The sequence below is a fragment of the Acartia tonsa genome, chromosome 5 (assembly GCF_053477335.1).
Source record: "Acartia tonsa isolate MP-2025a chromosome 5, ASM5347733v1, whole genome shotgun sequence".
NCBI classification, from domain to species: Eukaryota; Metazoa; Arthropoda; class Copepoda; order Calanoida; family Acartiidae; genus Acartia; species Acartia tonsa.
The window spans coordinates 48148999-48175847 of record NC_137264.1 but is presented as its reverse complement, the minus strand read 5'-3'; the positions used below and the strand labels follow the sequence as shown (position 1 = coordinate 48175847).

The window sequence follows — 26849 nt, the reverse complement described above, 5'->3', positions numbered from 1 at the left end:
TCAATTATGCATTTATCTCTCAACTCAAGCCCTTCTTTTCAATCAATCCAAATCTCCCCCCCCCCCCCCCCCCCCCCCCCTCCTCTGGCTTGTTCCAATTAAGTGATTAGTGAGAATTTTAACGCCTGAGGGGTTTTTTATTGTTTATAGTTCTTTAACTTCGTTTGTTATCGATTAGTTATAAATATATAATTTCAGAAAGAAATATATTTTTGTTATAAAAATTCTCAATACTTTCAAATTTGGTTATATTTTGAACTTAATACCTTTCTTTTTTTTCTCGATCTGTTTAACATTATTTAAGATTAAAAATGTGTGATAAATTGTATAATAAAATTGATGTGTTTCAGATAAGAATATGATGTTATAAATATTTGACGAAAGGTTTTACTGAAAAATAAATAAAAATGAATAGGTAGGTCATGCATTTACATTAAGGTTTTCAGTTTTTTGAAGGGTTTTTCAGTGATTAGATTAGCGTGTAGCTAGCTATTCTATTATGTTTAGACGTTATGTTTCTTTGGTGGTTTGGTACAAATTTTCAGGATTTTGTTTTGGTACCTACCTAAGAGGGGAGAAAGTTTTGACACATTTGCGTAAACAGTGAGTATATGCTTTATCTTTGAACTGCATGAGAGGATAGGGTAGATAAAATCATTCTAATATGATAAATTTTCCTAAGTTTTAAGTTTTTTGTATAGACCTTCAGGTTCAGGAGCCGCAGGCCTCCAGGTGGTATCTCTGGACAGGCAGGAATCAATATAAATTTTTTTGTTGTTGAAAAGTTAGAGGTCATTTTATATAACAAAATATGCATATTTTTAAATGTTATTTACATATATGAAGAAAAAAGATGCATATTTTGTTAATAAGTTGACCTCTATCTCATGAAACGAAATCTAATTTTTTTTTTACCTGTCCAGAGACCAACTGGAGGCCTGTAGCTCTTGTACCTGGAGGCCTGCAGCTCCTGAACCCGAAGACCTATATAAAAAACCTTAAAACTTGAGAAAATTCATCATATTTGAATGATTTTTTCTCTTATAAGTTATAACCTATCCTCTCAGTCCAAACATAAAGCCTATACTCACTGTTTAATTACGCAAATGTGTCAAAACTCCTCCCCCTCTTCTAACAAAAATTCCTAAGAATTTACTCTTAATGTTTCTGTGGTGATATCTTTTTTTTATGCTTCACTACTTATGGATGTTGTCATCCTTGTCTTTTATAATTTATTCAATTATGAATAACTAGCGGTTACACCCCTAGTGGCCTCTAGCTAATTGCAAAACACAAACACATAGTTACAAACACACAGACAAACAGACATTTGGTTACTTTATTAAAAGGATATTGATATTTAGAATGATGTTACTGGTTGGGCAGGTTGTCCTGCTGGGTGTTGTCAGCGCCATCGATGCCAATGATATTTTACAACCCAACATTGCCAACTACTTCTCTTGTGGCAAATATTTCTACAGGTAATAGGTATACAAAGTGATTTTAGGTTAACAATCCACATCCAAATCTTCGATTGTTTCGACAGAAAATCCGAATCTTAACCCGTAGTCTGTGGAAATTAAGATTTTTATTTTATATTTAGCTGGAATCTAAACCTGTTTCGAATTAATCCGCAATTACTATTCTCTTTTTTTAACATCAAAGTTAAGGCTTGCAAGGGATTTGTTTTATTAATTGTACCTTTGTCTTTGAATTTCAATTTTGAGTTGTAAAAAAGCAGATTTTTTTTTTTTGGGGGGGGTCATCTTTTTTTGGGAGTGATGATATTATATACTACCCCAGTATAGTTAAAAACATTCCGTGGATCTATATGAATCTTTATTGTTAAGGAAAACCATATCGGTTCAGTGGTTAGCGAGATCCTTCGCTAAAGACAAAAAAATCTGACTATATAATAGGATACGATATCATGAAATAGAAAAAAAATACTAAGTGAAGAATTTTAGTTCAAATGCATTTAGATCAACGACGCCCTTAAAACAGTATTCATATTGGAGTTGTTCTTAATCCCTGTTTATAATTTAGAACACTCTACAAGGATGAGAAGAGAGATGCTCTGTATGTCGGAGCTATGGACAGAATTATTAAGTAAGTCTTTCGTTATTATTTTTGATTAGCATCGCTTCTAATACTTTGTTAACTTTTTATCGTGAAAAAAAGGCAAAGCTTTTTTTTATTTTTCTGGAAAAACTGTAATTTTTAAAATTTTCATTAATATACCTATGGTCTCTTAACTTTTTAAAATTGACTAAAATGTTTCAGTTAAAAGCAAAATTAAACTAATCTCGGCATACTGTTATCAAATTGCTTTTCATTAACTACTTATATAATCACATTGCGAACTATTAAAAGATTAGAATTTATGTGTTATGATCTTTATTTTATTTGACAGGGTTAACTTGAATAATATATCTGCCACAAGTTGTGATTATGACACAATGATTGTTGAACCATCAAATGTTGGCAGCTGTGTTTCAAAGGTAATATTCACTGTTTCGAAGATTTTAATAAACAATTAATAAAGAACACTTTACAATACATAATAGAAACAAAACTTAAGCAGGACATTATATTTTAAAAACTAGGTATGTATTAACTAATTAAGTTAGGAATAAAATTATTTTAGATAAAATTTGAGTATAAAACATAAAGAAAACGTATTTTTCTTATAATTCTTCTAATGCTGTTCTTATTATAAAACTAATTCTTTGCATTGCTTGAAAATGATGAGCTAGAAATTTCAACAAATATAAATTCGTGAATTATCTAGGGAAAATCGGAACACTACGACTGCAGAAACCATATTCGAGTCATCCAATCTATTGGTAACGGTGACAGGTAAAATTAAAATTATGATTTATATCTTTATATTTAATACACTGAGCTAGGACAATGGACAATTCTTATGTGTGAATGTCTGTCTTTTGTAGCTTGAGAATATTAAGGGGGATAAAGAGATTTTTATAAGTTTAAACTGGGGAAGATATTACACTAGTACCCAAAGTTTTATTCTTTGGCTCCAAAATATTGGCTACTATTCAACCAATATGTTTAATCTACAGAAGTGGTCATTTTGTTTATTCCTTAAGATCCTTGAGTTGAACGCAATTATCTTCTCTTTATTGCTGAGATCTCACAGTAGGTAGGTACCTAATTAAGAAATGAGAAAGTAAATTTAAAAAAAATAATTCTGCTTTAGACTGTATGTTTGTGGTACCAACGCCCACCAGCCCATGGACATGTTGATCTACGCCAACCTGACCGGCCTGGGCCGCCACGAGATGGTTCCCGGGATTGGCAACGGTATTGCCAAGTGCCCCTTCGATCCTGAAGATAATAGCACTGCTGTTTGGGTGGAACAGGGCAATCCAGGTACACTTTCATAGGTGACAATAGGCTGATAATTACACTAGTCACCAAAGTTTTAGGATAACATTTTCTTATTCGTTGGCTTAACAAGTTTGAGGACTTTGGTGAATTTTGATTGGTTGGTTTATTAAGTTGAGTGTTTAAAAGTTTCAACCATTAATTTTACGTTATAGAAATGGTAATTTTGTTTATCATCATTTGTTATGTATGTCAATTTATCGGCCATTCTCTTAATAGTTTAGTTCCCTGCATGCATAATATACCTACTTACATAAGAATTAATTTACGTTTAATTGGCGAGACTGTTGCTTAATATACTGGACCAACATTAAAACTATTGTAAGGGAAAGTGATTTTTTTTTCAATCCTTTCGTATAGAATGTCTCTTTTATTCTTATTTTTGCCTCTTTTCTTATCTAAGGCATTTCCCTGCTCTTACCAAAACTCATAATAAACATTTACAACTTCTTTGGTTAAGCCATGTTTTGTTTTTTTAGATCATAATCTACAATTTACAAAAGGATTTATGTTTTTTTGTTTAAACAAAAATATTCTAAATCTATTTTAGGAGATTTGCCCGCCCTGTATTCTGGAACCAACGCTGAGTTTACCAAGGCTGATTCTGTCATTTTCCGTACAGGTATTCTATATAACTTCTTTTTGCGGGTTTGGGGATGGTGAAACGTGAATTATATGTCTTAGAACTTGAATTTAGTGAACCATATATTTTTTCCTATTCAATGGTTTAAATCAGGGTTTCGGATCCGGATCCGCAAGGATCCGCATATTTTGAGTCCAAGGATCCGGATCCGGATCCTTAGACTCCAAAAAATGCGGAAAAAATGGAAAAATCTACCTAAATTTATATAAAATCTCAGACATTCTCTTGATGAGAGCCAATCTTTAAGGTTTAGGTTCAGACTTGAAAATTAAAAGTATTTTTGACTTCGAATTGAAGAATAAATTTTTTTGAAAAATTTGGTGATTTTATTTTTATTGTCAAAGATCCGGATCCGGATCCAGTAGGATCCGGATCCGGATCCGGATCCGCACTGACCAAATTTTGAGGATCCGGATCCGGATCCGCATAAAATCAATGCGGATCCGAAACCCTGGTTTAAATTAAACTACATTTAATTTTAAATGGCATATATTTGAAAGGATTTAAAGTTTCTGCCACGTAGTTAAAAAAAAGTCTTGAAATCGTGATTTACCTACACAAATAAGACATTTTTGGACCTAACCCAAAAACCGCCTGATAAAAGTTAATTTTTATTTCAATTATCTTCATTCTTTTATGTACAAAAAATATAAAGGTTTTGATCAATTGAATTATATTGTAGACCTGCTGAATCCTACCACCGGAGCCCGCGAGTACAACTATAAGAGAACTATCAAGTATGATTCCCATATGTTGGATAAACCTGATTTTGTTGGCTCATACGAGATTGGAGAATATGTATACTTCTTCCTTAGGTAGGTTTTCATTTTTAGAAGATTTTTTAAAAAGCGAAGCTTTACTATTTTACAGTCGTTAATTTTGGCATGTTAGGATTGTTCTATTAGTTTCAACTTGGAATGATGATTCATGTAACATTTAGGTACAATTTAGAAAGCCTAGCAACTCAATAATCTTTACCTGGTAGTCAGTATGTCCATTCTGGCTTTTTGAACAATATTTTATACCTATAATACTAGTAGCTGTGCCACTAAAATTTAGGAGCTCTGTAATATTCTAAGTAATAGGGAAAAGCAGAAAATATTTTGAAACCATTCTCACTCTTATAAAAATAAATGGCCTAAAACCTTCCCGGGACCCTTATGAAGCTTTCCTAATTTGGGGAACTAAATTTGTTCATGTGGGAATGTTTTTCCAATAGGCAAGGAAAAATCACAGTGATAAAACTTCACAATTATAACTAGGAAGGAGGCTACACTTTATAACATCACAATTATAAAACCTCGACTTGGTATAAGTATATGATAAATTCACTAAGTGAAAAAGTCTTGATACTTCCCAGCTATTTATTGAAATATATTTCGGTAAACATTGCACCCTCATCAGTCTAAATGACATAAATCATATTAATTTAATTTACATATTAAAAGATAGGTAAAAATAAAGAAATTTGTAGATCTATAAAGGCAGAAAATGTTGCTAAAAAAAAAGAAGAAAATAATATGATCAACCTTGAGTTTAGTTGGATGTTAAAAGTAAACTGGATGGGATTTTTTTAGCAAGAGACAATATCAGCAGGGGGGGGGGGGTGTTTAAAATACATTGATATACATAAATTTTAATATTTGCCATTTTTATATGAAAAAAACTATTTTCTTTTTTTTATTAAATTATCATTCAAAATTAAAGCTTACTTTTATAGATGAAGAATTTAGAATTAGGTTATGCTGCATAGATACTGTAGAATAAAATTAGTATTTAGAAGTCAAGCTTTTATACATTTTAGGTTATTTTGAAAAAACTTTTTTATATGTGGGAGTAAGCTATCATTTACTATATCTATTATAGTACTCTAAAGATTTTTAAAGAAGTAAATGTTAATACATAATTATGATAATAAAAATTTTTTCTTATAAGTTTAGGTCTTGTAAAATAATAGGCTACAGACCAAAAACCTACTACTTCATATAATAGGATTTAGATTGTGAAATAAAGGACCATTTGGTATACTGTTAAAAGCAAATCGATTGTTTTAATCAAGTCTAAAAAATGCAAGTATGTCCATTTTTTACATCCTTCATGTTAATAATTTTTAAGGGGGGGGGGGAAGTTTGTACAGTTATAGGAAATGAAATTCAGTATAAAAGTTTGGGAGGGCCGTGTGGGCTTGTTTTTATAGTTATCAACCTAATTCTTTTTGTAAAGTCTCTTATATGTCTGGATGTACACATAAAACTTTGAAAATTGAATTTCGGCACTTTCCTTCTTGGGGCTTGTGGAGCACAAAAACCCCCCAAACGCTAGAAATATAAGTTCTGAGCTTATTTTTAAAGATATCAACCTGATTTTTTAAAAATAATACTCTTTTAACATAACTGAATCAACGAACCATTACAGATTTCATTTTGGGACTTTCCTTCTTGGGGCTTGTGGAGCACAAAAAACCCCAAACACTAAAAATATGATTTCTGAGTTTATTTTTAAAGATACCAACCTGATTTTTTTTAAATAATACTTTTTTAACATAACTGAATCAACGAACCATCACAGATTGTATTTTGGGACTTTCCTTCTTGGGTCTTGTGGAGCACAAAAACCCCCCAAACACTAAAAATATGAGTTCTGAGCTTATTTTTAAAGATATCAACCAGATTTTTTTAAAATAATACTTTTTTAACATAACCGAATCAACGAACCATTACAGATTCATATTGGGACTTTCCTTCTAGAGGCTTGTGGAGCAAAAGATCCCCCCAAAAAACTAAAAATATGAGTTCTAAGCTTATTTTAAAATATATCAACCTGATTTTTTTAAATAATACTTTTTTAACATAACCTAATCAACGAACCATTACAGATTTCATTTTGGGACTTTCCTTCTAGGGGCTTGTGGAGCAAAAGATCCCAAAACCACTAAAAATATGAGTTTTGAGCTTATTTTAAAGATGTCAACCTAATTTTTTTAAAGAAAACTTTCTTAACTTAACTTAATTAAGGAACCATTACAGATTTCATTTTGGACTTTCCTTTTAGGGACTAGAGGAGCAAAAGACTCCCGAAAACACTAAAAATATGAGTTCTGAGCTTATTTTTAAAGATATCAACCTGATTTTTTTAAAATAATGCTTTTTTAACATAACCGAATCAACGAACCATTACAGATTTCATTTTGGGACTTTCATTCTTGTGATTTGTGGAGCAAAAGACCCCCCAAAACACTAAAAGTATGAGTTCTGAGCTTATTTTTAAATATATCAACCTGATTTTTTAAAAATAATACTTTATGGGGGTCTTTTGCCCCACTAGCTTCTAGAAGGATAGTCCCTAAATGAAATCTGTAAAAGTTACCAAGTTCGGTTATGTTAAAAAAGTGTTCTTAAAAAAAATCAGGTTGATATCTTTAAAAATAAGGTCAGAACTAATAATTTTAGTGTTTTGTGGTTCTTTTCCTCCAGAAGCCCCTAGAAGGAAAGTCCCATTTTTAGTGTTTTGGCCCTTGGGGGTCTTTTGCTCCAGTAGACCCTAGAAGGAAAGTCCGAAAATGAAATCTGTAATGGTTTCTTAGTTTGGTTATGTTAAAGAAGTATTATTTTAAAAAATCAGGTTGATGTCTTTAAAAATAAGCTCAGAACTATTTTTAGTGTTTTGTGGTTCTTTTGCTCCAAAATCCCCTAGAAGGAAAGTCCCAAAATGAAATCTGTAATGGTTCTCTAGTTTGGTTATGTTCAAAAACATTCCTTAAAAAAATCAGGTTAATATCTTTAAAAATAAGCTCAGAACTCATATTTTTAGTGTTTTTGGGGGTCTTTTGCTTCACAAGCCCTTAGAAGGAAAGTCCTAAAATTAAATCTGTAATGGTTCCCTAGTTCGGTTATGTTAAAAAGTTTCCATAAAAAAATCAGGTTGATATCTTTAAAAATAAGATCAGAACTCATATTTTTAGTGTTTGGGGGGTTTTTGTGCTCCACAAGCCCTAAGAAGGAAAGTCCCAAAATGAAATCTGAAATGGTTCCCTAGTTTGGTTATGTTCAAAAAGATTCCTTAAAAAAACCAGGTTGATATCTTTAAAAATAAGCTCAGAACTCATTTTTTTAGTGTTTTTGGGGGTATTTTGCTCCACAAGCCCCTAGAAGGAAAGTCCCAAAATGAAATCTATAATGGTTTGTTGATTCAGTTATGTTAAAAAAGTATTATTTAAAAAAAAAATCAGTTTGGTATCTTTAAAAATAAGCTCAGAACTCATATTTTTAGTGTTTGGGGGGTTTTTGTGCTCCACAAGCCCTAAGAAGGAAAGTCCCAAAATGAAATCTGTGATGGTTCGTTGATTCAGTTATGTTAAAAAAGTATTATTTAAAAAAAATCAGGTTGATATCTTTAAAAATAAGCTCAGAACGCATATTTTTAGTTTTTGGGGGTCTTTTGCTCCACAAGCTCCTAGAAGGAAAGTCCCAAAATGAAATCTGTAATGGTTCGTTGGTTCAGTTATGTTAAAAAAGTATTATTTAAAAAAAATCAGGTTGATATCTTCAAAAATAAGCTCAGAACTCATATTTTTAGCGTTTGGGGGGTTTTTGTGCTCCACAAGCCCCAAGAAGGAAAGTGCCGAAATTCAATTTTCAAAGTTTTATGTGTACATCCAGTCATATAAGAGACTTTACAAAAAGAATTAGGTTGATAACTATAAAAACAAGCCCACACGGCCCTCCCAAACTTTTATACTGAATTTCATTTCCTATAACTGTACAAACTTCCCCCCCCCCCCTTATGTTATGATATGCCTATTTTTACGGAATATTTCTTAAATTTTTAGGGAAATAGCAGTTGAGTACATGAACTGTGGTAAGGCCGTGTTCTCTAGAGTTGCCAGAGTTTGCAAACGTGACACAGGTACAGTAACACTCTTTATATAAAGGTAACAGACTAACAGTATGTCTGTCTGTGTGTAGCAAAGGATCTTCTTACAGGTCCAGTCCAGGTTCAAAATTATTGTGTTGGAGAATACCCCCCTCAAATCGTCAAAATAAAAAATACCTTGTCTTCTTATATTTTTTGGATCATGTTACTTGTAGGTTTAGCGCTAAACCTACAAGTAACATGTTTAACTTTGCTTAACCTACAAGTAACATGTTAAAGGAAGATATAAAAAACGGAGATAGGCAGACAATGTTAGTTATACTTTTATTGAAAATAAGCTTTTTTGTCATTTCTAAAGAACTTCAAAACCCTAAACAACTTCCTTTATCTTGAACCAAATTAAACTAGGAAAACTCCTCCCACTCTTTTTCTCCCGAGAAATTTTCACAAATCCGACAAGTTATTTGGATGAATATTAGAGATTAGAATATTATTTAGAGATCGCTATAATGATAATGCATTTTACAATTTGTGCAACCAGATTGCTATTCAATATCATGTGTAATTATTTACTAATATTTTTGCATTTATTCAATACCATTACTAATAAATGTTTACTGTTTAGCTAACGAATTAATCTTAATTGTTTCTATTTATAATTATATTAGTATCTCTATAAGGATTGGAGGGGGGATATTGCTAAACCTACAAGTAACATGATTCTATTTTTTAATTATCATTTTTCAATTAGGAGGAAGAAGCATCCTGACACAAAACTGGGCCACATATCTGAAAGCCAAGCTAAACTGCTCCATTCCAGGTGACTATTTTATCTTTGATTGAACGATAGTTCCGACTGTTATGCTAGACTTGTAAAATTAAAAGAGGGGGAGGAAACATTAGATTGTAGATCACACTTGTACCCACAGTTTTGTAACTTAGGGTAGGTACTTTTGTTAAATTTTAATTGGATGGTTCCAAACTAGTATTATTAAAACATTTTAACCAATAATTTTAATCTACAAAAAGGGTAGTTTAGTTCATCATGATTGGGATATTTTGTAAATTGTCTAATACCTTAAGATCTTCCATGAAAATTCATGAGTCATTCATCTAAAGAAAACTTTATTGCCCTCAAACTTTAACTTCAGTCAGAAATTGAACAAAACCTGCGGGGGAAAACAATATGTATGTCTTCTCTTCAGTGTTCCGGAGCCGGGAGCCGTGGAGCCGCCATATTTTGCCGGAGCCGTATTTTCGTTAAAAAACGGCTCCGGCTCCGGACTAGATAAATAAAGAGATTTTTTATAAATTTTAATTTGGTAACTCTGTCTTTTCATGTGCAAATGCCCCTTTTAAGTTTTTCAAGTTCATTTTTATCAAAAATTGAACTTTTAAAACCTTCAAAAGTAAAAAATAAACTTGGGAGAGAAAAAATATGCAGGCTGGCCACAAACATACTATTTCCACTATTTCCACTATTTTTGCATACTATGCAAACTATTCCAAAAAAATATGCTATTTCCACTATTGTCCAAAATTGCATACTATTTCCACTATTTCTTTGGATTTCAGATATATCTTCAATTTTTAGGTAACTAAAACAAACTGATTTTTTTGATCATGAAAAGAAAGCCAAGTAGCAGGTTTCATCGCATTTTCACAGTATCTTTTCTCCTATTTCTTGTCCCTGCGGGGGGCTCTAACCCTGCGGGGCAATCATTAACACTTACCTAACCTAAAATAACCTATCAAATGCTACTGTGAAAATACGGCAAAATCGCTAGGGTAAGGGGGGGGAAGTTTCGGTAAGGGGCTATTCTCGGTAATTTCGACCTACCTTCATTAAATGACCTTTTTCTCCATGTTTCTTTCAAATGACAGAAAAAAACATAAAAGCAAATTTGTTCCTTATTAAATTGCCTACAAAAAAGTATAAAATTTTTTGTGAGATGAATATTAAGGGTACTTATTGGGTCTCAAAGTCGGACGAAAAATTTTTTTTTTCCAAAAATTTTTTAGTAGGTGTGTAAAGATCGACCTACACAAAAATTGGTAAGACCTAGAGCTAATCTGAAAAACTTTTTGAACTAGAAATTGCCCGCTTTTTCCAAATCCGTTGAGAGCTTTAAAATCGGGTTAATATTTTTTTCAAAAATGACCAAAGTTGGCGCCGGGGGAAAAATCAGTAATTTCAAAAGAAATTAAAATTCAACTTTTAAGGTCATGTTTTCATGTTTTCTTTTGTCAAATCTATTATTCCATATGGACTTTTTAAGAATTAGGCCTAAAAATGAATAGAACAGATAAAAAACAAAACAAAAAATCAATTTTATTTTTTGAATCAAAATTTTGCGAGGAAAAAATCAAAATTTCTGGTCCTTTGAAAAAAAAATATTTTTGACATAGGAGGAATAGTCCGATCTTTATGAATTTTTTTGTGGTTAATCCCAATCACCTATACTAATTATGATTTATTATGCTTGTTTGGTCGTTTGGCCTTTTTTCATCGATTTTTTTAAGGTTAAAATGTAGTCAAGATTTTTTGCAAAGATGACACTTTTGCTTCAAATTCAATTCTTGAGGTCAATTTTTAATCAATTTTCATGTTTTTTGGGCTAAATTTATAGTTCAATGTGAGCTTTTTAAGGATCAGGCCTAAAAAGTAATAAAATACGTTTTTTTCTTATATTAATTTTAAGTTTTTTAAAAAAAAATTTTCGAAAAAAAAAATCGAAAATTCGCGTCTTTCAAAAAAATTCATTTTTAACATAGAAGGAATAGTCCGATCATTATGAAACTTTTTGTGGATAATCCCTATAACCTATACTAATTATGATTATTTATGTTCGACTGGCCGTTTGGCCGTTTTTCATCGATTTTTTTTAGGTTGAAAAAAATTACCGATATTTCCCCCGGTGGTGGGGAAATATCGGTAACTTTTTTGCGGTCAATTTCGGCCAACTTCTAAAAGTCCTAGGATAATGTCCTTTTAGGACCTGATAGTCCTTTCCGTAAGCTTTCTACTGGTCTTGGTTTCATTTGAAAATATTAATATTTACCCCATTTTTTTTTCAAAAAAACCGAAAAAAAACCGAAATTTCCCCCCCCCTTACCCTACTTTGTTTTCAATTTTTTTTAGAAATGTTTCCAGAAGAAAGTAGTCTTTCAGTTCAGATTGTTGTACCTTTATTGAAAGTTATTGGTATTTCTACATTCAATGTAAAGATTTTTTTTTGAAAGATACCAAAACTTGGGGTAATTAGTGACACAACCAAAAAGATTTCACCCAATTATCTCTAAAACTAAGGGAGTAGCACCCAAAATAAAATTGCTGGTATGTTGTGTCACGTGTGACGAGTCACCACATTTCTCCCCCCCCCCCCCCCCTTTTGCAATTAGATGATAGGGTTGATTTATCAATTACATAACACTTGTTGCTTCGCCCCTCGCCTCAGGAAAATAGCTTAAAACCAACCAAGTTTTTTATGAGCTTAGCTGAAAAGTATAACCGATTAGGACCAACATACTTTTGGCTTTAGAAAAACAAACTTACCTTCTACTTATATTATAGGATAAAAATTAAACTAAAAATAATCGTTCATAAAATTGTGGCTAATCTTCCTTTGAATCATAATTAAATCATACTGACAATAATTATAAAGTATCTAACTGTTTCGGACATCATATAATGCAGTTTGAAAACATTAGAACAACTTTAACATACCTAAATTATAGTCAAGAGCTATTCGTTACGTACAGACGGACATACATGAGAACCTATTTATAGAAAAGCAGCACTTAAAAAAACTCCCAGCTGTAGTAAAGGTAAACAATATACTGACACTGAACATAACCTGTCGCGACAATATATTGACGTAAAAAGTATAAATTGAACATACACAACTTGAAATAGCGCAGCTACTGTCTATATGAAAAATGTTAAAAATGCTACGTACTTTCTAATCATAGATAGGCTGGTTTTAAGAATTAAGAATCAATTGTATACTATTGGAATGTGTCGATCTACTTTAAATAAATATGCCATATCTAGTATATCAGTTTTATTTCAGTATTTAGTGTTATCGCTGCGCTACATACTTTTGGACCGGATTGTCCTATATATGAACAACAAGGATGACAACATCCATAAGTAGCGAAGCACATACAAATAAATAAGAATTTAGATCATCATCATCAGGCGCATCTCTCTTTTTGACTGTTAAGTTAAGAGAATACGGACACCTTGTTCCTCCATGAATTCCTTTTTTTGGCAAGTGCTTCAGCTTCTCCCCATGTTAATTCCAAATTAAAGAGGTCCTTTTCAGTGCTCCGCCTCCAGGTCATTTTTGGTTGACCCCGTTTACGTTTACCAGTGATGGGGTTCCATTTTAAGCACTTTTTTGGAAACCTATTTTGTTCCATTCTGAGCACATGTCCTAGCCACCTTAGTCTTTTATATTTCACTTCTGCTTCAATACTATTGCACTTGGTCTTAGCATACAGCTCAATGTTTGATATTTTGTTTGGCCAGAATATTTTGCAAATTCTTCTTAGGCAGCTATTGTGAAATGCATTAAGTTGATTTGTTTCAGTTTTCACAGTTCTCCAGCATTCAGCTCCATAAAGAAGAACTGATTTCACATTACTGTTGTAAAGTCTGATTTTTGTTTTCAGAGCAAGTTTCTTTGAATTCCAAACGTTGTGTAGACTGTTGAAAGCAACCCTAGCCTTATCAATCCTGGTCTTAATATCAGCTTTTGAGCCATTTTCGCTGCTGATAACTCTCCCCAGATAGGTGAATTTGTTGCTTTGTTTCAATTGTTCACCATTTATTGTTATATTTTGATCAGGGTTTGTAGGTATATTCATAATTTCGGTCTTCTTGACATTAACAAAGAGCCCGACTTGTCCTGCATATTTGACTAGTCTATCTGTTTTAGCTTGTAGATGTTTGATTGTTTCTGAAATCAGTGCCAGGTCATCAGCAAAGTCCAGATCCTCTAGGTGTCCTAGTATGTCCAGCTGGAGACCACGTTTTTTGTCCTCTGTGGTTTTCTTCATCACCCAGTCAATGACCAATATAAATAGAATAGGTGATAAAATGCATCCCTGTCTAACTCCAGTGCTTATTCTAAAGAAATCAGATGTCTTATTGTTTCCAACTGAAACACAGGCTTGGAAGTTGTCATAGAATTTAGTTATCAATTCATAATTATCATCTTTTCAGGTATACCATAACTTCTTAGTATTTTCCAGAGTGTTTGTCTGTGTATGGAGTCAAAGGCCTTAGAGAAATCAACAAAATTTACATGGAGTGGCTTGTTAAATTCAACACATTGTTCAATAACCGTCCTAAGGGTGAAAATTTGGTCAACACAGCCCCTTCCAGCACGGAATCCAGCTTGTTCTTCTCTTAGTTTATTGTCAATTTTCTCATCAATTCTGTTTAAAATAATTTTACATAGGACCTTGCTTGGGATAGAAAGCAGCATGATTCCTCTCCAATTATCACAATTGTTCAAATCTCCCTTCTTAGGAAGTTTTATGATTATACCTTTAGACCAGTCTGTTGGTATTTAGATATTAGTTGTTTAAAGCATGTATATTAGGAAAAAATCACGAAACCTTTTCAACATTTGTTTTAATTTCTTAATATTTATATTTCAGTTCTATGACTAACAGACTGACGGTCAAAGTAAATTACACACTGGATGCTTAAACCAACGGGAAATTTAATTTTGATATATTTAACTACAAAAATTTTTAAAAACGGACCATAAACACCAAAGATAGGAGAAAAAAATGAGAAAAATATAAAAATAGCCAAAAACCAGCAAAAAGGCAGTCTGACCGCTATTGATGTTTTCTTGAAACGACAGGAAATTTAATTTTGATATATATAACTGAAAAACTTCGGAAATCGGGCCATAAACACCAAAGGTATGGAGAAAAATGTGAATAATACAAAAATAGTCTAAAACCTGCAAAAAGGCAGTCTGACCGCTATTGATGTTTTCTTGAAACGACAGGAAATTTAATTTTGATATATATATCTGAAAAACTTCGGAAATCGGGACATAAACACCAAAGGTATGGAGAAAAATGTAAAAAAATACAAAAATAGTCTAAAACCTGCTTAAAGGCAGTCTGACCGTCATAGTTGTTTTCTTGAAACGACAGTAAATTTAATTTTGATACTATAACTGAAAAATTTTTGGAAATCGGACCATAAACACCAAAGATATGGAGAAAAATGTGAAAAATACAAAAATAGCCTAAAACCTGCTAAAAAGCGGTCCTACCACCATTGATGTTTTATAGTTAATTGTGCTTCTTAATAATGGGAATGTTGTCTAAAAATTTCAGCCTTTTATCTTTTATAGGAGCGGAGAAAATCACGTTTCCCCCAAACTAAGACATACAGACAGACGGACCTTTCAAATTACTGATAGCTAACCAACATTTTAAGGCCCTATAGTGTTTTAAATGCTTGCTATTTCATACTATTTTGTTTAAAATGCATACTATTTCATACTATTTTTAAAAAATTTGCATACTATTTTTAAAAATTTTACATACTATTGCATACTATTTACTTTTTTTTGCATACTATTTTATGCTATTTTGAAAAAAAGTCTGTGGCCACCCTGAATATGTCGAGATTTTCTTGTTTTTAGGTCGGAGCCGGAGCCGCACCAAAATCAAACGGCTCCGAAACGCTGCTTCTCTTAAAATCATTATATTTGAGGCAAAATTGATTTATCAAAAAAATACTTCCTTATTATGCTAAGATAATCGATTGTTGTCATTTGTTCCTATCATTGTACCTAAATCTGTTATTTAATTTAGGCGAATTCCCGTTCTATTTCAACGAAATTCAGAACGTTTACAAAGTTCCTGATGATGATACAAAGTAAGTTTTTTTTTCGAGGGGGGGGGGGAGTTGAAGAGTACCTACCAAAATAATTTTTTGTTGGACTACATTCATTGATAGAATTATAATTAATATCTTTATATCTTTTAACATTTCAATATCTATCTTTTATCAACTTTTAAATGAGTGACTACTAACGAAATATATTTCAAAGAAAAAATCTTCATCAACAATCGCATCTCTAGTAGAAGTGATTAAAGCAATATTAGCTTAGTCATTTTATATCTTAGAATTTATAACAAAAACTTTTTAATACTTGCTTCAAGGATAGTGGGGAGTGGGTTTGGAGATGAGCTTGGTTATATCTGATTTAAATTGTAAAGTTAAGCTTTTATGGCTAGACTTTTTTCTTTAAAAACTTTATCCTATATCTACTCTGGCCAAAAAGAATCTGCCTAGGACGATTAGATACCTAATAAGGTGATATTCATTAATCAGCTGTTTACTATATGCCATTTTAGGTTCTACGCTGTATTTACAACCAACCAGAACGGCCTGACCGGCTCAGCTGTTTGCACATTCGACATCAATTCTATGGAGTCTGCTTTCAATGGAAAGTTTAAGGTATCTAAAATTCACCATGAAAAGTACTTTCTCTTGAATGATCAACTGCATTGTCCATCTTACAGGGAATAGAAGTGGAAAATAAGCCCTCCTAAGAAATGAACATTTTGTTACTTCGTGACTTTTTCATATCAGAATGTTAAGCCTTAAAATAGTAATTAAAATATAATATACAACATGGCTATTAAAGTAGTTGTCAATATAGGTTGCTTACAAGGACATCACATATTGGCCAGTTCGTCCATCCAGTAGAAAAGGAGCGGTTGGGTAAATGGGGGGATCGTTATTTTAGCCAGTTACAAGTTTAACTTTAATAGAGTACCTATAATATGATAAACTAGTTTAAGATCCAATAATATAGCACTCAAAAGGGTAGTTTCACGAAATGCATTTGAACTTAATTTAGTGAACCGCATATTTTTTGCTAGTTAATGGGTTAAACTATATTTATATGGCATAGGTATATTTGAAAGAATTACAATTTTCTACCACGTAGTTTTTAAAATATCAAGACTTGAAAATCGTCTTTTTGTGATATATGCAATTTAAAAACTCATTTAGAAGGCCACTTTTATAAGAAATCAAATTTGTAGGTATGTAGGTAAGTATGAATGCATAAGTTGATAAACAAAAATTTAATTCAGGAGCAAGCTACAAGTACATCTGCCTGGTTGCCTGTTGCCAGCAGCAAGGTGCCAGAACCTAGACCTGGATCTTGTGTTAAGGATACCAGGTAAACTATAATAGGGTAAGGGGGGGGGGGGAATTTCGGTATTTTTTCGGTTTTTTTGAAAAAAAAATGGGGTAAATATTAATATTTTCAAATGAAACCAAGCTTATGGAAAGGACTATCAGGTCCTAAAAGGACGTTATCCTAGGACTTTTAGAAGTTTGCCGAAATTGACCGCAAAAAAATTACCGAAAATTCCCCACCAGCGGGGGAATTTTCGGTAATTTTTTTCAACCCAAAAAAAATCGATGAAAAACGGCCAAACGGCCAGTCGAACATAAATAATCATAATTAGTATAGGTTATAGGGATTATCCACAAAAAATTTCATAATGATCGGACTATTCCTTCTATGTTAAAAATGAATTTTTTTGTAAGACGCGAATTTTCGATTTTTTTTCTCGAAATTTTTTTTAAAAAAACTTAAAATTAATATAAGAAAAAAACGTATTTTATTACTTTTTAGGCCTGATCCTAAAAAAGCTCACATTGAACTATAGATTTAGACCAAAAAACATGAAAATTGTTTTAAAAAATTTACCTCAATAATCGAATTTGAAGCAAAAGTGACATCTTTGCAAAAAATCTTGACTACATTTTAACCTTAAAAAAATCGATGAAAAAAGGCCAAACGACCAAACAAGCGTAATAAATCATGATTAGTATAGGTTATTGGGATTAACCACAAAAAAATTCATAAAGATCGGACTATTCCTCCTATGTCAAAAATATTTTTTTTCAAAGGACCAGAAATTTTGATTTTTTCCTCGCAAAAATTTGCTTCAAAAAATAAAATTATTTTTTTTTTGTTTTTTATCTGTTCTATTCATTTTTAGGCCTAATTCTTAAAAAGTCCATATGGAATAATAGATTTGACAAAAGAAAACATGAAAACATGACCTTAAAAGTTGAATTTTAATTTCTTTTGAAATTACCGAAATTTCCCCCGGCGCCAACTTTGGTCATTTTTGAAAAAAATATTACCCCGATTTTAAAGCTCTCAACAGATTTGGAAAGAGCGGGCAATTCTTAGTTCAAAAGGTTTTTACGGATCAGCTCTAGGTCTTACAAATTTTTGTGTACGTCGATCTTTACACACCTACTAAAAAAATTTTGAAAAAAAAAAATTTTTCGTCCGACTTTGAGACCCAATAAGTCTATTCATCTCACAAAAAATTCATTTTATACTTTTTTGTAGGCAATTAAATAAGGAACAAATTTGCTTTTATGTTTTTTTCTGTCATTTGAAAGGAACATGGAGAAAAAGGTCATTTAATGAAGGTAGGTCGAAATTACCGAAAATAGCCCCTTACCGAAACTTCCCCCGCCTTACCCTAGTTATTTTTCGCACCGTATTATAAACAGCTTTTCAGGAACATGAAAATGATGAGTTATACGATTAAAACCAGTTTTGTTATCCCCGAGATTCCAGTAAACTGGATATAATTTGATTTTTCAGCATGGTTGAGTACTAGTTCTAATCCATGCAGCGGATATCAATCGGTTTCAAAGCCACACTGGAAAAGTTTAATACATTTCTCTCCCTCTATCTGATGCATAATGTTATAGTAAGATGAGATAATATCCAGTATCTTCAGTTCCTGCAATCCGACCGTTAGTATGCTAGAAGACATAATAAGGATGTGCAGTGCAAGAGGGCGGGCGGGTGTAAACTCTCCCCCTCAACCAAAAAATCTAAATTAGGGTTCCATGGGCACCCTTATAATTTATAGCAATATTTTAGATTTTAACCCACATTTGGTACCTCCAAAACATTTTAGGTTGGTGTCTCACCTCCCCACACCACACAATTTGCTTTGACGTCCTTAAACTCAACATAATTTTTTCTGTAGGGAGTTGCCCGACCGTGTGTTGAACTTCATGAGGTCCCACCCTCTGATGAACGAGCAGGTCAACCAGGATGGCAGTGAACCTGTATTTTTCAAGAGGGATGTACTCTTCACCCATATTGTTGTGGATAGGGTCAACACAGGTACAAATATTCTTAAAGAGAGATAACCTCTCCACACATTTTAGCCGTTTATCTTCAACAGTAGCCGAGATATCTAAAATAATCTCTATCTTCACCACGTCTAAAGCAGCTGAGAAAATTATGTTGCCCCTTTAGCATGTTAGCATTATGTTCTACTTTTTTGGGTAGCTCTACATAGATCAATCGGAAGTTGTAATTTATTTTTTTCTCAAGAACATGATAGGCATTATTTTCTTCTAAAATACGCTGTTTATTACACTAGTCTTATAATAACGTTTTCCTATTCGTTGGCTTAGCAACTTTGAGACTAATTGGGTGGTTCATGAAGTTGAGTGTCCCAGCGTTTCAATCACTAATTGTGATCTATAGAAAGGTTAATTTTGTGTATCAACATTGGGCTTGTACATCAATTTATCAGCCATTGTCCTATCCCTTTAGATCACTGCTTTCAACTGATAGGATACTAATATAATTAAGGTGAATATGGAAGTGAGAAAGTGTTTACCATATTTTATGTTGGAACATCTACTGGGCAGGTGTATAAGATATCACAATGGCAAGAGGGTGATAGTATCAAGTCTCAGCTTCTTGATGTCTTCCAGGTACAAATTATAGCTAGAAGGCTAGACCTTTTAATAAAGTAACAGGATATCTGTCTGTTTTCTTATCCCCTAAGATCTCTAGGATTTTTAATTTTCTGAGTCCACATTGTAATAAACTTGGGCGTCGTAAGAAACTAATGCACGGACTTACCTTACTTATAGAGTTTCTGCGCTACTAAAAATTTAATGTATTAATTTAGGGAACAGTAGAGGAGGAGCATATCCGTGGTATGGAGATCTCCAGCTCTAGGAAGATGTTGTATATCAGCTCGGACACTGGTATCAGACAGATTAACCTCAGAATGTGTCAATACAGGTATAACACAGGGTGAGAGGGGACAGTACACTGGGCTGTTTATTGCACTAGTCCCCAAAGTTTATATTAACGTTTTCATTTTTGTTGGCCCAACAACTTTAAGGACCTTAATTGAACTTTGATTGATTGGTTCGTTTTATGAGCGTCCAAACGGTTTAACCAGTAATTTTTATCTATAGAAGCGGTAATTTTGTGTATTTTCATCGGGAATGTACATCAAATTATCAGTCATTGTCCTATCCCTTTAGATCCCTGGGTATAAAAAGGCTACAATTTTTATGTCCTACATTTTAGACCAAAATTTTCATAACTGAAATTCTAAAAGGATAACGCCGGCTTTTTTTTTATTGAAGCTAAAGATTTCAATAACTACTAAACTGATAGAGCTCCCCTTTATAGAGAGCTTTACTTACGCTATTGGATGTTTTTAGACTATTTTAATTTTTGATATAATCATTGGGATTGTTTTAGGCTATTTTTGTGTCACCTACCTAGCTCTTAAAAAACAGAAACCCCCTAGATGCTGGAGGCTCACTCGCCAGTTGTTGTACTTGATGAAGTACCACGTAAAAAGTATGTGAACTGTCTACAGTGCAGCAAGGATCCAGAGTGTGGCTGGAACAGAGAGGAAGGAGTGTGCACATAGTACAACAAATAATATTAATATTGTGTATAGGTATGAGAACAGTCTACAGTGTAGCAAGGACCCCTGGAACAGAGAGGAAGGAGTGTGCACACAGTACAACAAATAATATTAATATTGTGTATAGGTATGAGAACTGTCTACAGTGTAGCAAGGACCCAGAGTGTGGCTGGAACAGAGAGGAAGGGGTGTGCACAAAGTACAACAAATAATATTAATATTGTGTATAGGTATGAGAACTGTCTACAGTGTAGCAAGGACCCAGAGTGTGGCTGGAACAGAGAGGAAGGGGTGTGCACACAGTACAACAAAAATCTTCTGTCTAACCCAACCCAACGCAAGGAGGGCATTTGTGATTCTTCCATCTTTAAAAGGTATGCTGCACTTTATTATTCCAGTAGTACCATGGCGTTTGTATTTTTCGACATGAAGTAACTGGTAGATTTTTCTATCTAACTAAATCTCCCAAATCTTTTAAATAAGTTTTTTTAGCTACTGGCTACACCTAGATTGGGGGAGGTTAACCCCAACTTTAAATTTTAGACTTAAGAAAGAATACCTAATGTATTTCTTTTTGTGGGGTTACTTTTTTAGCGTCATTTTCTTTTGGGGTGGTAGAATTTTTGATTTTAAGCCCTCAAACTCGAAACTATTCCCTTATATATTTTTGACAGCAAATAATAAAATATTTTTAGGAAATTAATCGCCAACTTTGGTCAAAGCATCCATCTACCCTGTGCTGTTGGTAAGAGTGCTCTGACTGCGGATCATCGTATTGAATGGCATCACTACAGCAAAACTAAGGTAAGAGTTCTGTAACAGCTGATCATAGTATTGCATGGCATCACTACAGTAAAACTAAGGTAAGAGTTCTGTAACAGCTGATCATAGTATTGAATGGCATCACTACAGTAAAACTAAGGTAAGAGTGCTCTAACAGCTGATCATATTATTGAATGGCATCACTACAGCAAAACTAAGGTAAGAGACTAAGAGTGCTCTAACAGCTTATCATCGTATTGAGTTGCATCACTACATCAAAACTTAGGTAAGAGTGCTCTAACAGCTGATCATCATATTAAATGGTATCACTACAGCAAAACTAAGGTAAACCAAAGAGAGATGGGACAATTGGCTATTTATTACACTAGTTCCCAAAGTTTTATAATAACGTTTTCTTATTCGATGGCTTACAACTTGTGGGACTTTATTAAATTTAAAGTTAAGTGTTCAAACGTTTCAACCACTAATTTCAATTTACAGAAGCGGTAATTTCATGTAATATTATTGGGGATGTACTGTACATCAATTTATCGCTATTGTCTTATCCCTTTAGATCCCTAAAGGAAAACACAAGTTGTTGTTTTGTTGACAACTATCGGCTGGACCCCTAGCATATGATCTAGGACGATTTAGGAAGCGTAGCAATTATATAAACTTTACAACTTATTTTAGGGAAGATATGTTGTTGAGTTCAAGGCAGAGAAGCATATTCTAACCAACGACAACGGGTTGGTTGTCATCAACGTCAGCGATCTCGATGGCGGAAGGTTAGTAATAGTTTGAAATATGCCCGCCATTTCTACTGTTATGGTCAGCCCGTCAATGCAATCATAACGGATAGTTCTAAACGTTGATTTAGGCATGTTAGCATCGTTCTATCTATAAATTCTGTTGTTGCCGTTGTGCTTCGCTTTTATGGATGGTGTCATCCTTGTTTTATTTTTTTATTGACTTTGGAAAGTCTGATTTCAAAGGTATTTTGGTTAAATATTTTATTTTCGTTGAAATATTTGAAGTGCAGCTTTTCAACAATCATAGTAATTTTATTGCATAAAAGTAACACTTTTTCATCTTTTCTTACATTATCTACCTATGTATGGATATATTTATGTTTGCCCTTTGCCGATTATTTATTGTTAAATGTATATTATATTACTAGGTATGACTGTGTTTATAACGGGGAGCTGGTTTCGATTTTTTTATGGGCGATTTCTCTTGGAAGGGTGGTGGTACACTCCCCATATTAGTTATAAACCTTCCCAAGACTATATCGGTTCAGCCTTTAGCGATCCCTCGGAGAGACAGACGGACAGCCTTTTTCTTTTATATAAGGATATATAGATGTATGCCATTATTGATTATTGATAAACTTATAATGTATGTAAATGTAGGTATGACTGTGTTTATAACGGAGAGCTGGTCACCAGTTATCATATAGCTGTAGATGCTCACAGGTTAGTTTTCATATCCTATTTCATTTAAAATTTTGTATTTTGATAGCTTTGCCCACAGCCTTTAGGGAGATATGCATTTTGATTTACCACATTCTAAAATGACCATCGGCTTTGTAGGTTTCACCCTTATAACTCACAGACAAGCTTTCTTGACAAGAGTGAGCCCCATAATGATAGTATACTTACTTCAGTAAAACTTTAGAAAAAAGCATATATAGAGAAAAGAAGTTAAGAAAAAATATTTTTTTTGGTTTGTAACATGGCCTTTAACCCTTGGCATGAAAAGTATTCCCTAAAAGCAAAAGTTCAATCGGTCCGGCGAATATCAAGATCTTAAATTTTAACCGGATGGACGGACAAACAGACATTGTTCTACTTTGTATCAAAGATTAGAATTGCATATTAAAGTTTAAAGTAAACTAGATTAATTTCTGTTCATTTCAACATATTTAAATATCTGTTATTTCAGGTGCAATGCTCCCAACAAAACAGCTGATTACCAGAAGATTTACTCCGACTGGTGCAACCAATTTGAAAAATACAAGATGGCGCTCAAGACCTGGGAGAAAAGGTAACGTCGGCCATGTTTTTTTTTCAGGGATTTTTAGGGATGTGATAATGGACGATAATTTAATATACATTGTACGTACAGTGTACAACCAAATTAATACTATTTTGTATAACTTTGAAAGTTTGTGCAATCCACTCAAATTTTTTAAACCACTGCACTGAGAGAACGATAGAAAGCTTTGGGTACAAGTATAAATGGCAGTGCATTTCCCCGTCCTTTCTTTTAATATTTCTCAAATTAATCCTTAATGTTAGCTCATTAAACAAACTATTGAATAAATCGGATTCGGAGCCATACCGGAATGGATATTTATCGCATTGTATTATTGATATCTTTACGCGGATAGATAATAAAAAATACTGTTAAGATTAATTTTTTAGATGAATGGCCCGAAACCGGTTCTAATCCAACGGATATCAGTCGGTTTCGAAGCTATACTGCATAATAGACGTTTGAAGGGGTTTGTAAATCTGTATTGTACTATAAAATTTTTTGGTTAAAATCTAATTTTGTTATATTTTTGTTTTAGACAAGGACAGTGTTCCCCGAAACCAGCGGAACTCAGCTCAAACCAAATATTTGACACTTCAAGATTTTTCTAAGTCCTGTAAAAAAAGAACTGAAAAGCTTTAGTTTATACAAACAATCCCAAGTTAGAAATCCTGATCTAGGATATTTTAAAATATAAGTGGCTTCATTACTTATATTAACAATACTATAATTATCTTATGGAAAGTAACCAATAATATTATTTTTAGTGATTCCAATATTTAAGTGCTTTCTAGAAGACAGATTATTATTATCCTATATGTACATCATAACTTAATATTTTTACAACTAATATGGACAAGGGTTAGGCCGGATATCCGGTCATTTTCAACATCCGGCCAGATATTAGATATTGAAACTATTCGGGTACCGGATATCCGGCTGATTTATTATGCTGGATGTCCGGTAATTTGCCAGATATCAAATGTTTGCCTGATATCCGACCGGATGCCGGATATCTGGCATTAGAAATTACCCGGATATCATGTATCCGGCCCAACCCTAAATTATGGACAGCAACAATTTAATAATCTTGTGTAGATGTACCCCTGTAATTTGTACGGCCAAACCTAAATAGTTTTGTGGTACCCCAAATATGTAATTCTAGTAAGGTTTTTATTTCTGTTTTTAACCTTACTTTGCTATTGAACAATCATGCTCAAAATTATTTAGTCGCCATTTTGATTGGTTTATTTTAGTTTTTAAGGCAACATTTTTTATTTTAGGCTTCCCTTTCCTATTTTTTAAAATGCGGGGTTTTGAAGCTTTTTTTTGTTAATGTACCAAATAAAACAATTACACTTTAAGGCTTATTATAATAAAAATCCCATAAAGGTCCTTTAAGATCACTGGACCGATCAGATTCTTTATTTCAGGAGAGCTTCACATAGCTATTGGATTAGTTTTTAGCCATCTTTCTATCTTAAACTTAACCTCTCAGTTCGAGTACTCGACCCATAAATGCTATTGTAAACCAATCGAAATTAAGGCGAATTTTACCCCTTTTTGTTAATAAAATTATAGGTCCAAAATAAGATATTTTTTTAATTAACAGTATTTTACGGGAATCTCTTGCAAATTTTCTTTTTATTTACATTCTATATTTTTTAGCCTAATTAATACTAAAATGATCTCTACTATAACTAAGTTATTAACCCCTAATTTGTTGTGCCATTTTTATACCGATTATTAAAAGTTATTTATCGAATCGTATTTTGGACAGCTTTCCGCGGACATAAAAATGTAGAATTAAAAGTTTAAACCCAGTTTTCTTTAGCTCCGAGATACCGAAGGCTTACAAAACTGGTACTAATTTTATGATTTATTTTAATATTCGTAGAAAATTGTCTGTAATACATTGCTATATATGAGTTTTTAGTATGGCTGAGAACCGGTTCTAATCTAGCAGATATTAATCGGTTCGAGGCCATATTGAGAAAAAAATTATTGTATGCATTTAGCGTTTTTATGGCCTTGTAACTGTTAACTTTTTTCGGTCGATATAGTAAATATAGCTGGATTCACATAAAGATAGGTATGATTTCTATGGGCGTGTTGTCGGGGTTTTTAATTCCTGTGCACGCCACTGATAGATACTTAATATTTGTACGATTCTTCTATAAAATATAAATTTTTGGCCATTACTAAACAAAAAAAAACTTAAACCATGTTAAAATATTTGACTATTACCATTAAGATTAGTTACTAAGCAACGATTTGACTCTATTTATCACGCTGAGCTCCTTGACAAAGAAATTTACAAACACCCTATTACTTATTATTTGTATATCCCAGGTATATTTAGGGATAAGACAAAGAACTATAAATTGATAAACATCTACAATCGTTGGTGGAAAAGTGTGAACATTACTAGTTTTAAACTAACCAATTAAGAGTTGATAAAAGTTCCCAAAGGTGCAAACCAATAAGATAATTTGTTTGTAAAACTTTGGTTATCAGTATAATTCTAAGTCTAATGTCCCCTCCCTCCTTGTAAAGATCAAAGTCTACGATTAAGATGATGAATATCGTTTCAGTAGACTAATGATTTCAAAACCAAAATTTTGTGAGGTGTAACTTTCTTAGTCTGGAAGCCTAGCGTGATCATTATGAACTACCCCGTACCGTAATTTATTGTAATTTGTACATTTTTCTCTGTATATTAATTATCTTGTAACATATACATACAATAAATTTTTAGTTAAATATATTGTTTTTTTTTATAGCGCGGTTATTCTATAGTTATGGCGTGTTTAGTTGATTTGGAATAAATTTAATTTGTGTTCTTTATAATTTATTAATTAATTCATTATTTATACATTAATCAAGTGCATAAAAGTCATAAAACACATTGGAAAAATATACATTACAGTGTCCCGCATTACAAAAATTTTGTTTTATTGTCCGTTTCAAAATATCTCGTTACTAGCATTAGAAATGATTAAAAAATACCTTTTTTAGAGTTTATTGAGAATTGTCCAATTATTTTGAGATTTTCTCAGGCTAGTAACGAGATATTTTGAAACGGACAACAGTTCCTGATTCTTCTCCCCAAGGCCTTTCCTGGGAGCACCATTAAGCCATAGTTCTGATGCAACGAATTTTTGACCTCCATAAGGTGGGCCTCAAAATTTCAAAGTGCTTGTACCGTCGCAATTTTTGCATTACAGAAAAAATATTTTGCATGGTTATTTTTTTTGTATATATCAACCATATTTTGGTTGGGGACCAAAATTTCTAAAAAAAAATCTAATCCGGGACACTAATATACAGGGCGACCACTGCA

At 32.7% G+C, this 26849-nt stretch overlaps 1 protein-coding gene across 2 annotated transcripts; it reads left to right on the top strand.

The window, feature by feature from the left end:
- The first annotated feature begins 346 nt into the window (after positions 1-346).
- Positions 347-26269, top strand: LOC145319689 (semaphorin-2A-like). 2 transcript variants are annotated; one of them, XR_013879991.1, is made up of 23 exons: positions 347-415; positions 1365-1481; positions 2047-2109; positions 2414-2501; positions 2792-2859; positions 3221-3393; positions 3959-4030; positions 4734-4866; positions 8880-8956; positions 9675-9743; positions 15776-15839; positions 16322-16424; positions 17069-17157; positions 19007-19146; positions 19624-19748; positions 19949-20064; positions 20938-21081; positions 21403-21511; positions 22163-22257; positions 22882-22944; positions 23414-23515; positions 24045-24751; positions 25053-26269. XR_013879991.1 is itself a non-coding variant. In XM_080161978.1 (22 exons), exons 1-22 carry the CDS (start codon positions 408-410, stop codon positions 24115-24117), a joined length of 2091 nt encoding a protein of 696 aa, XP_080018104.1. In that variant the 5' UTR covers positions 347-407; the 3' UTR covers positions 24118-26269. The 2 variants fall into 2 exon arrangements, 1 of the variants encoding a protein (XP_080018104.1); XM_080161978.1 differs by having other exon boundaries at positions 24045-26269.
- The last annotated feature ends 580 nt before the right edge of the window (positions 26270-26849 follow it).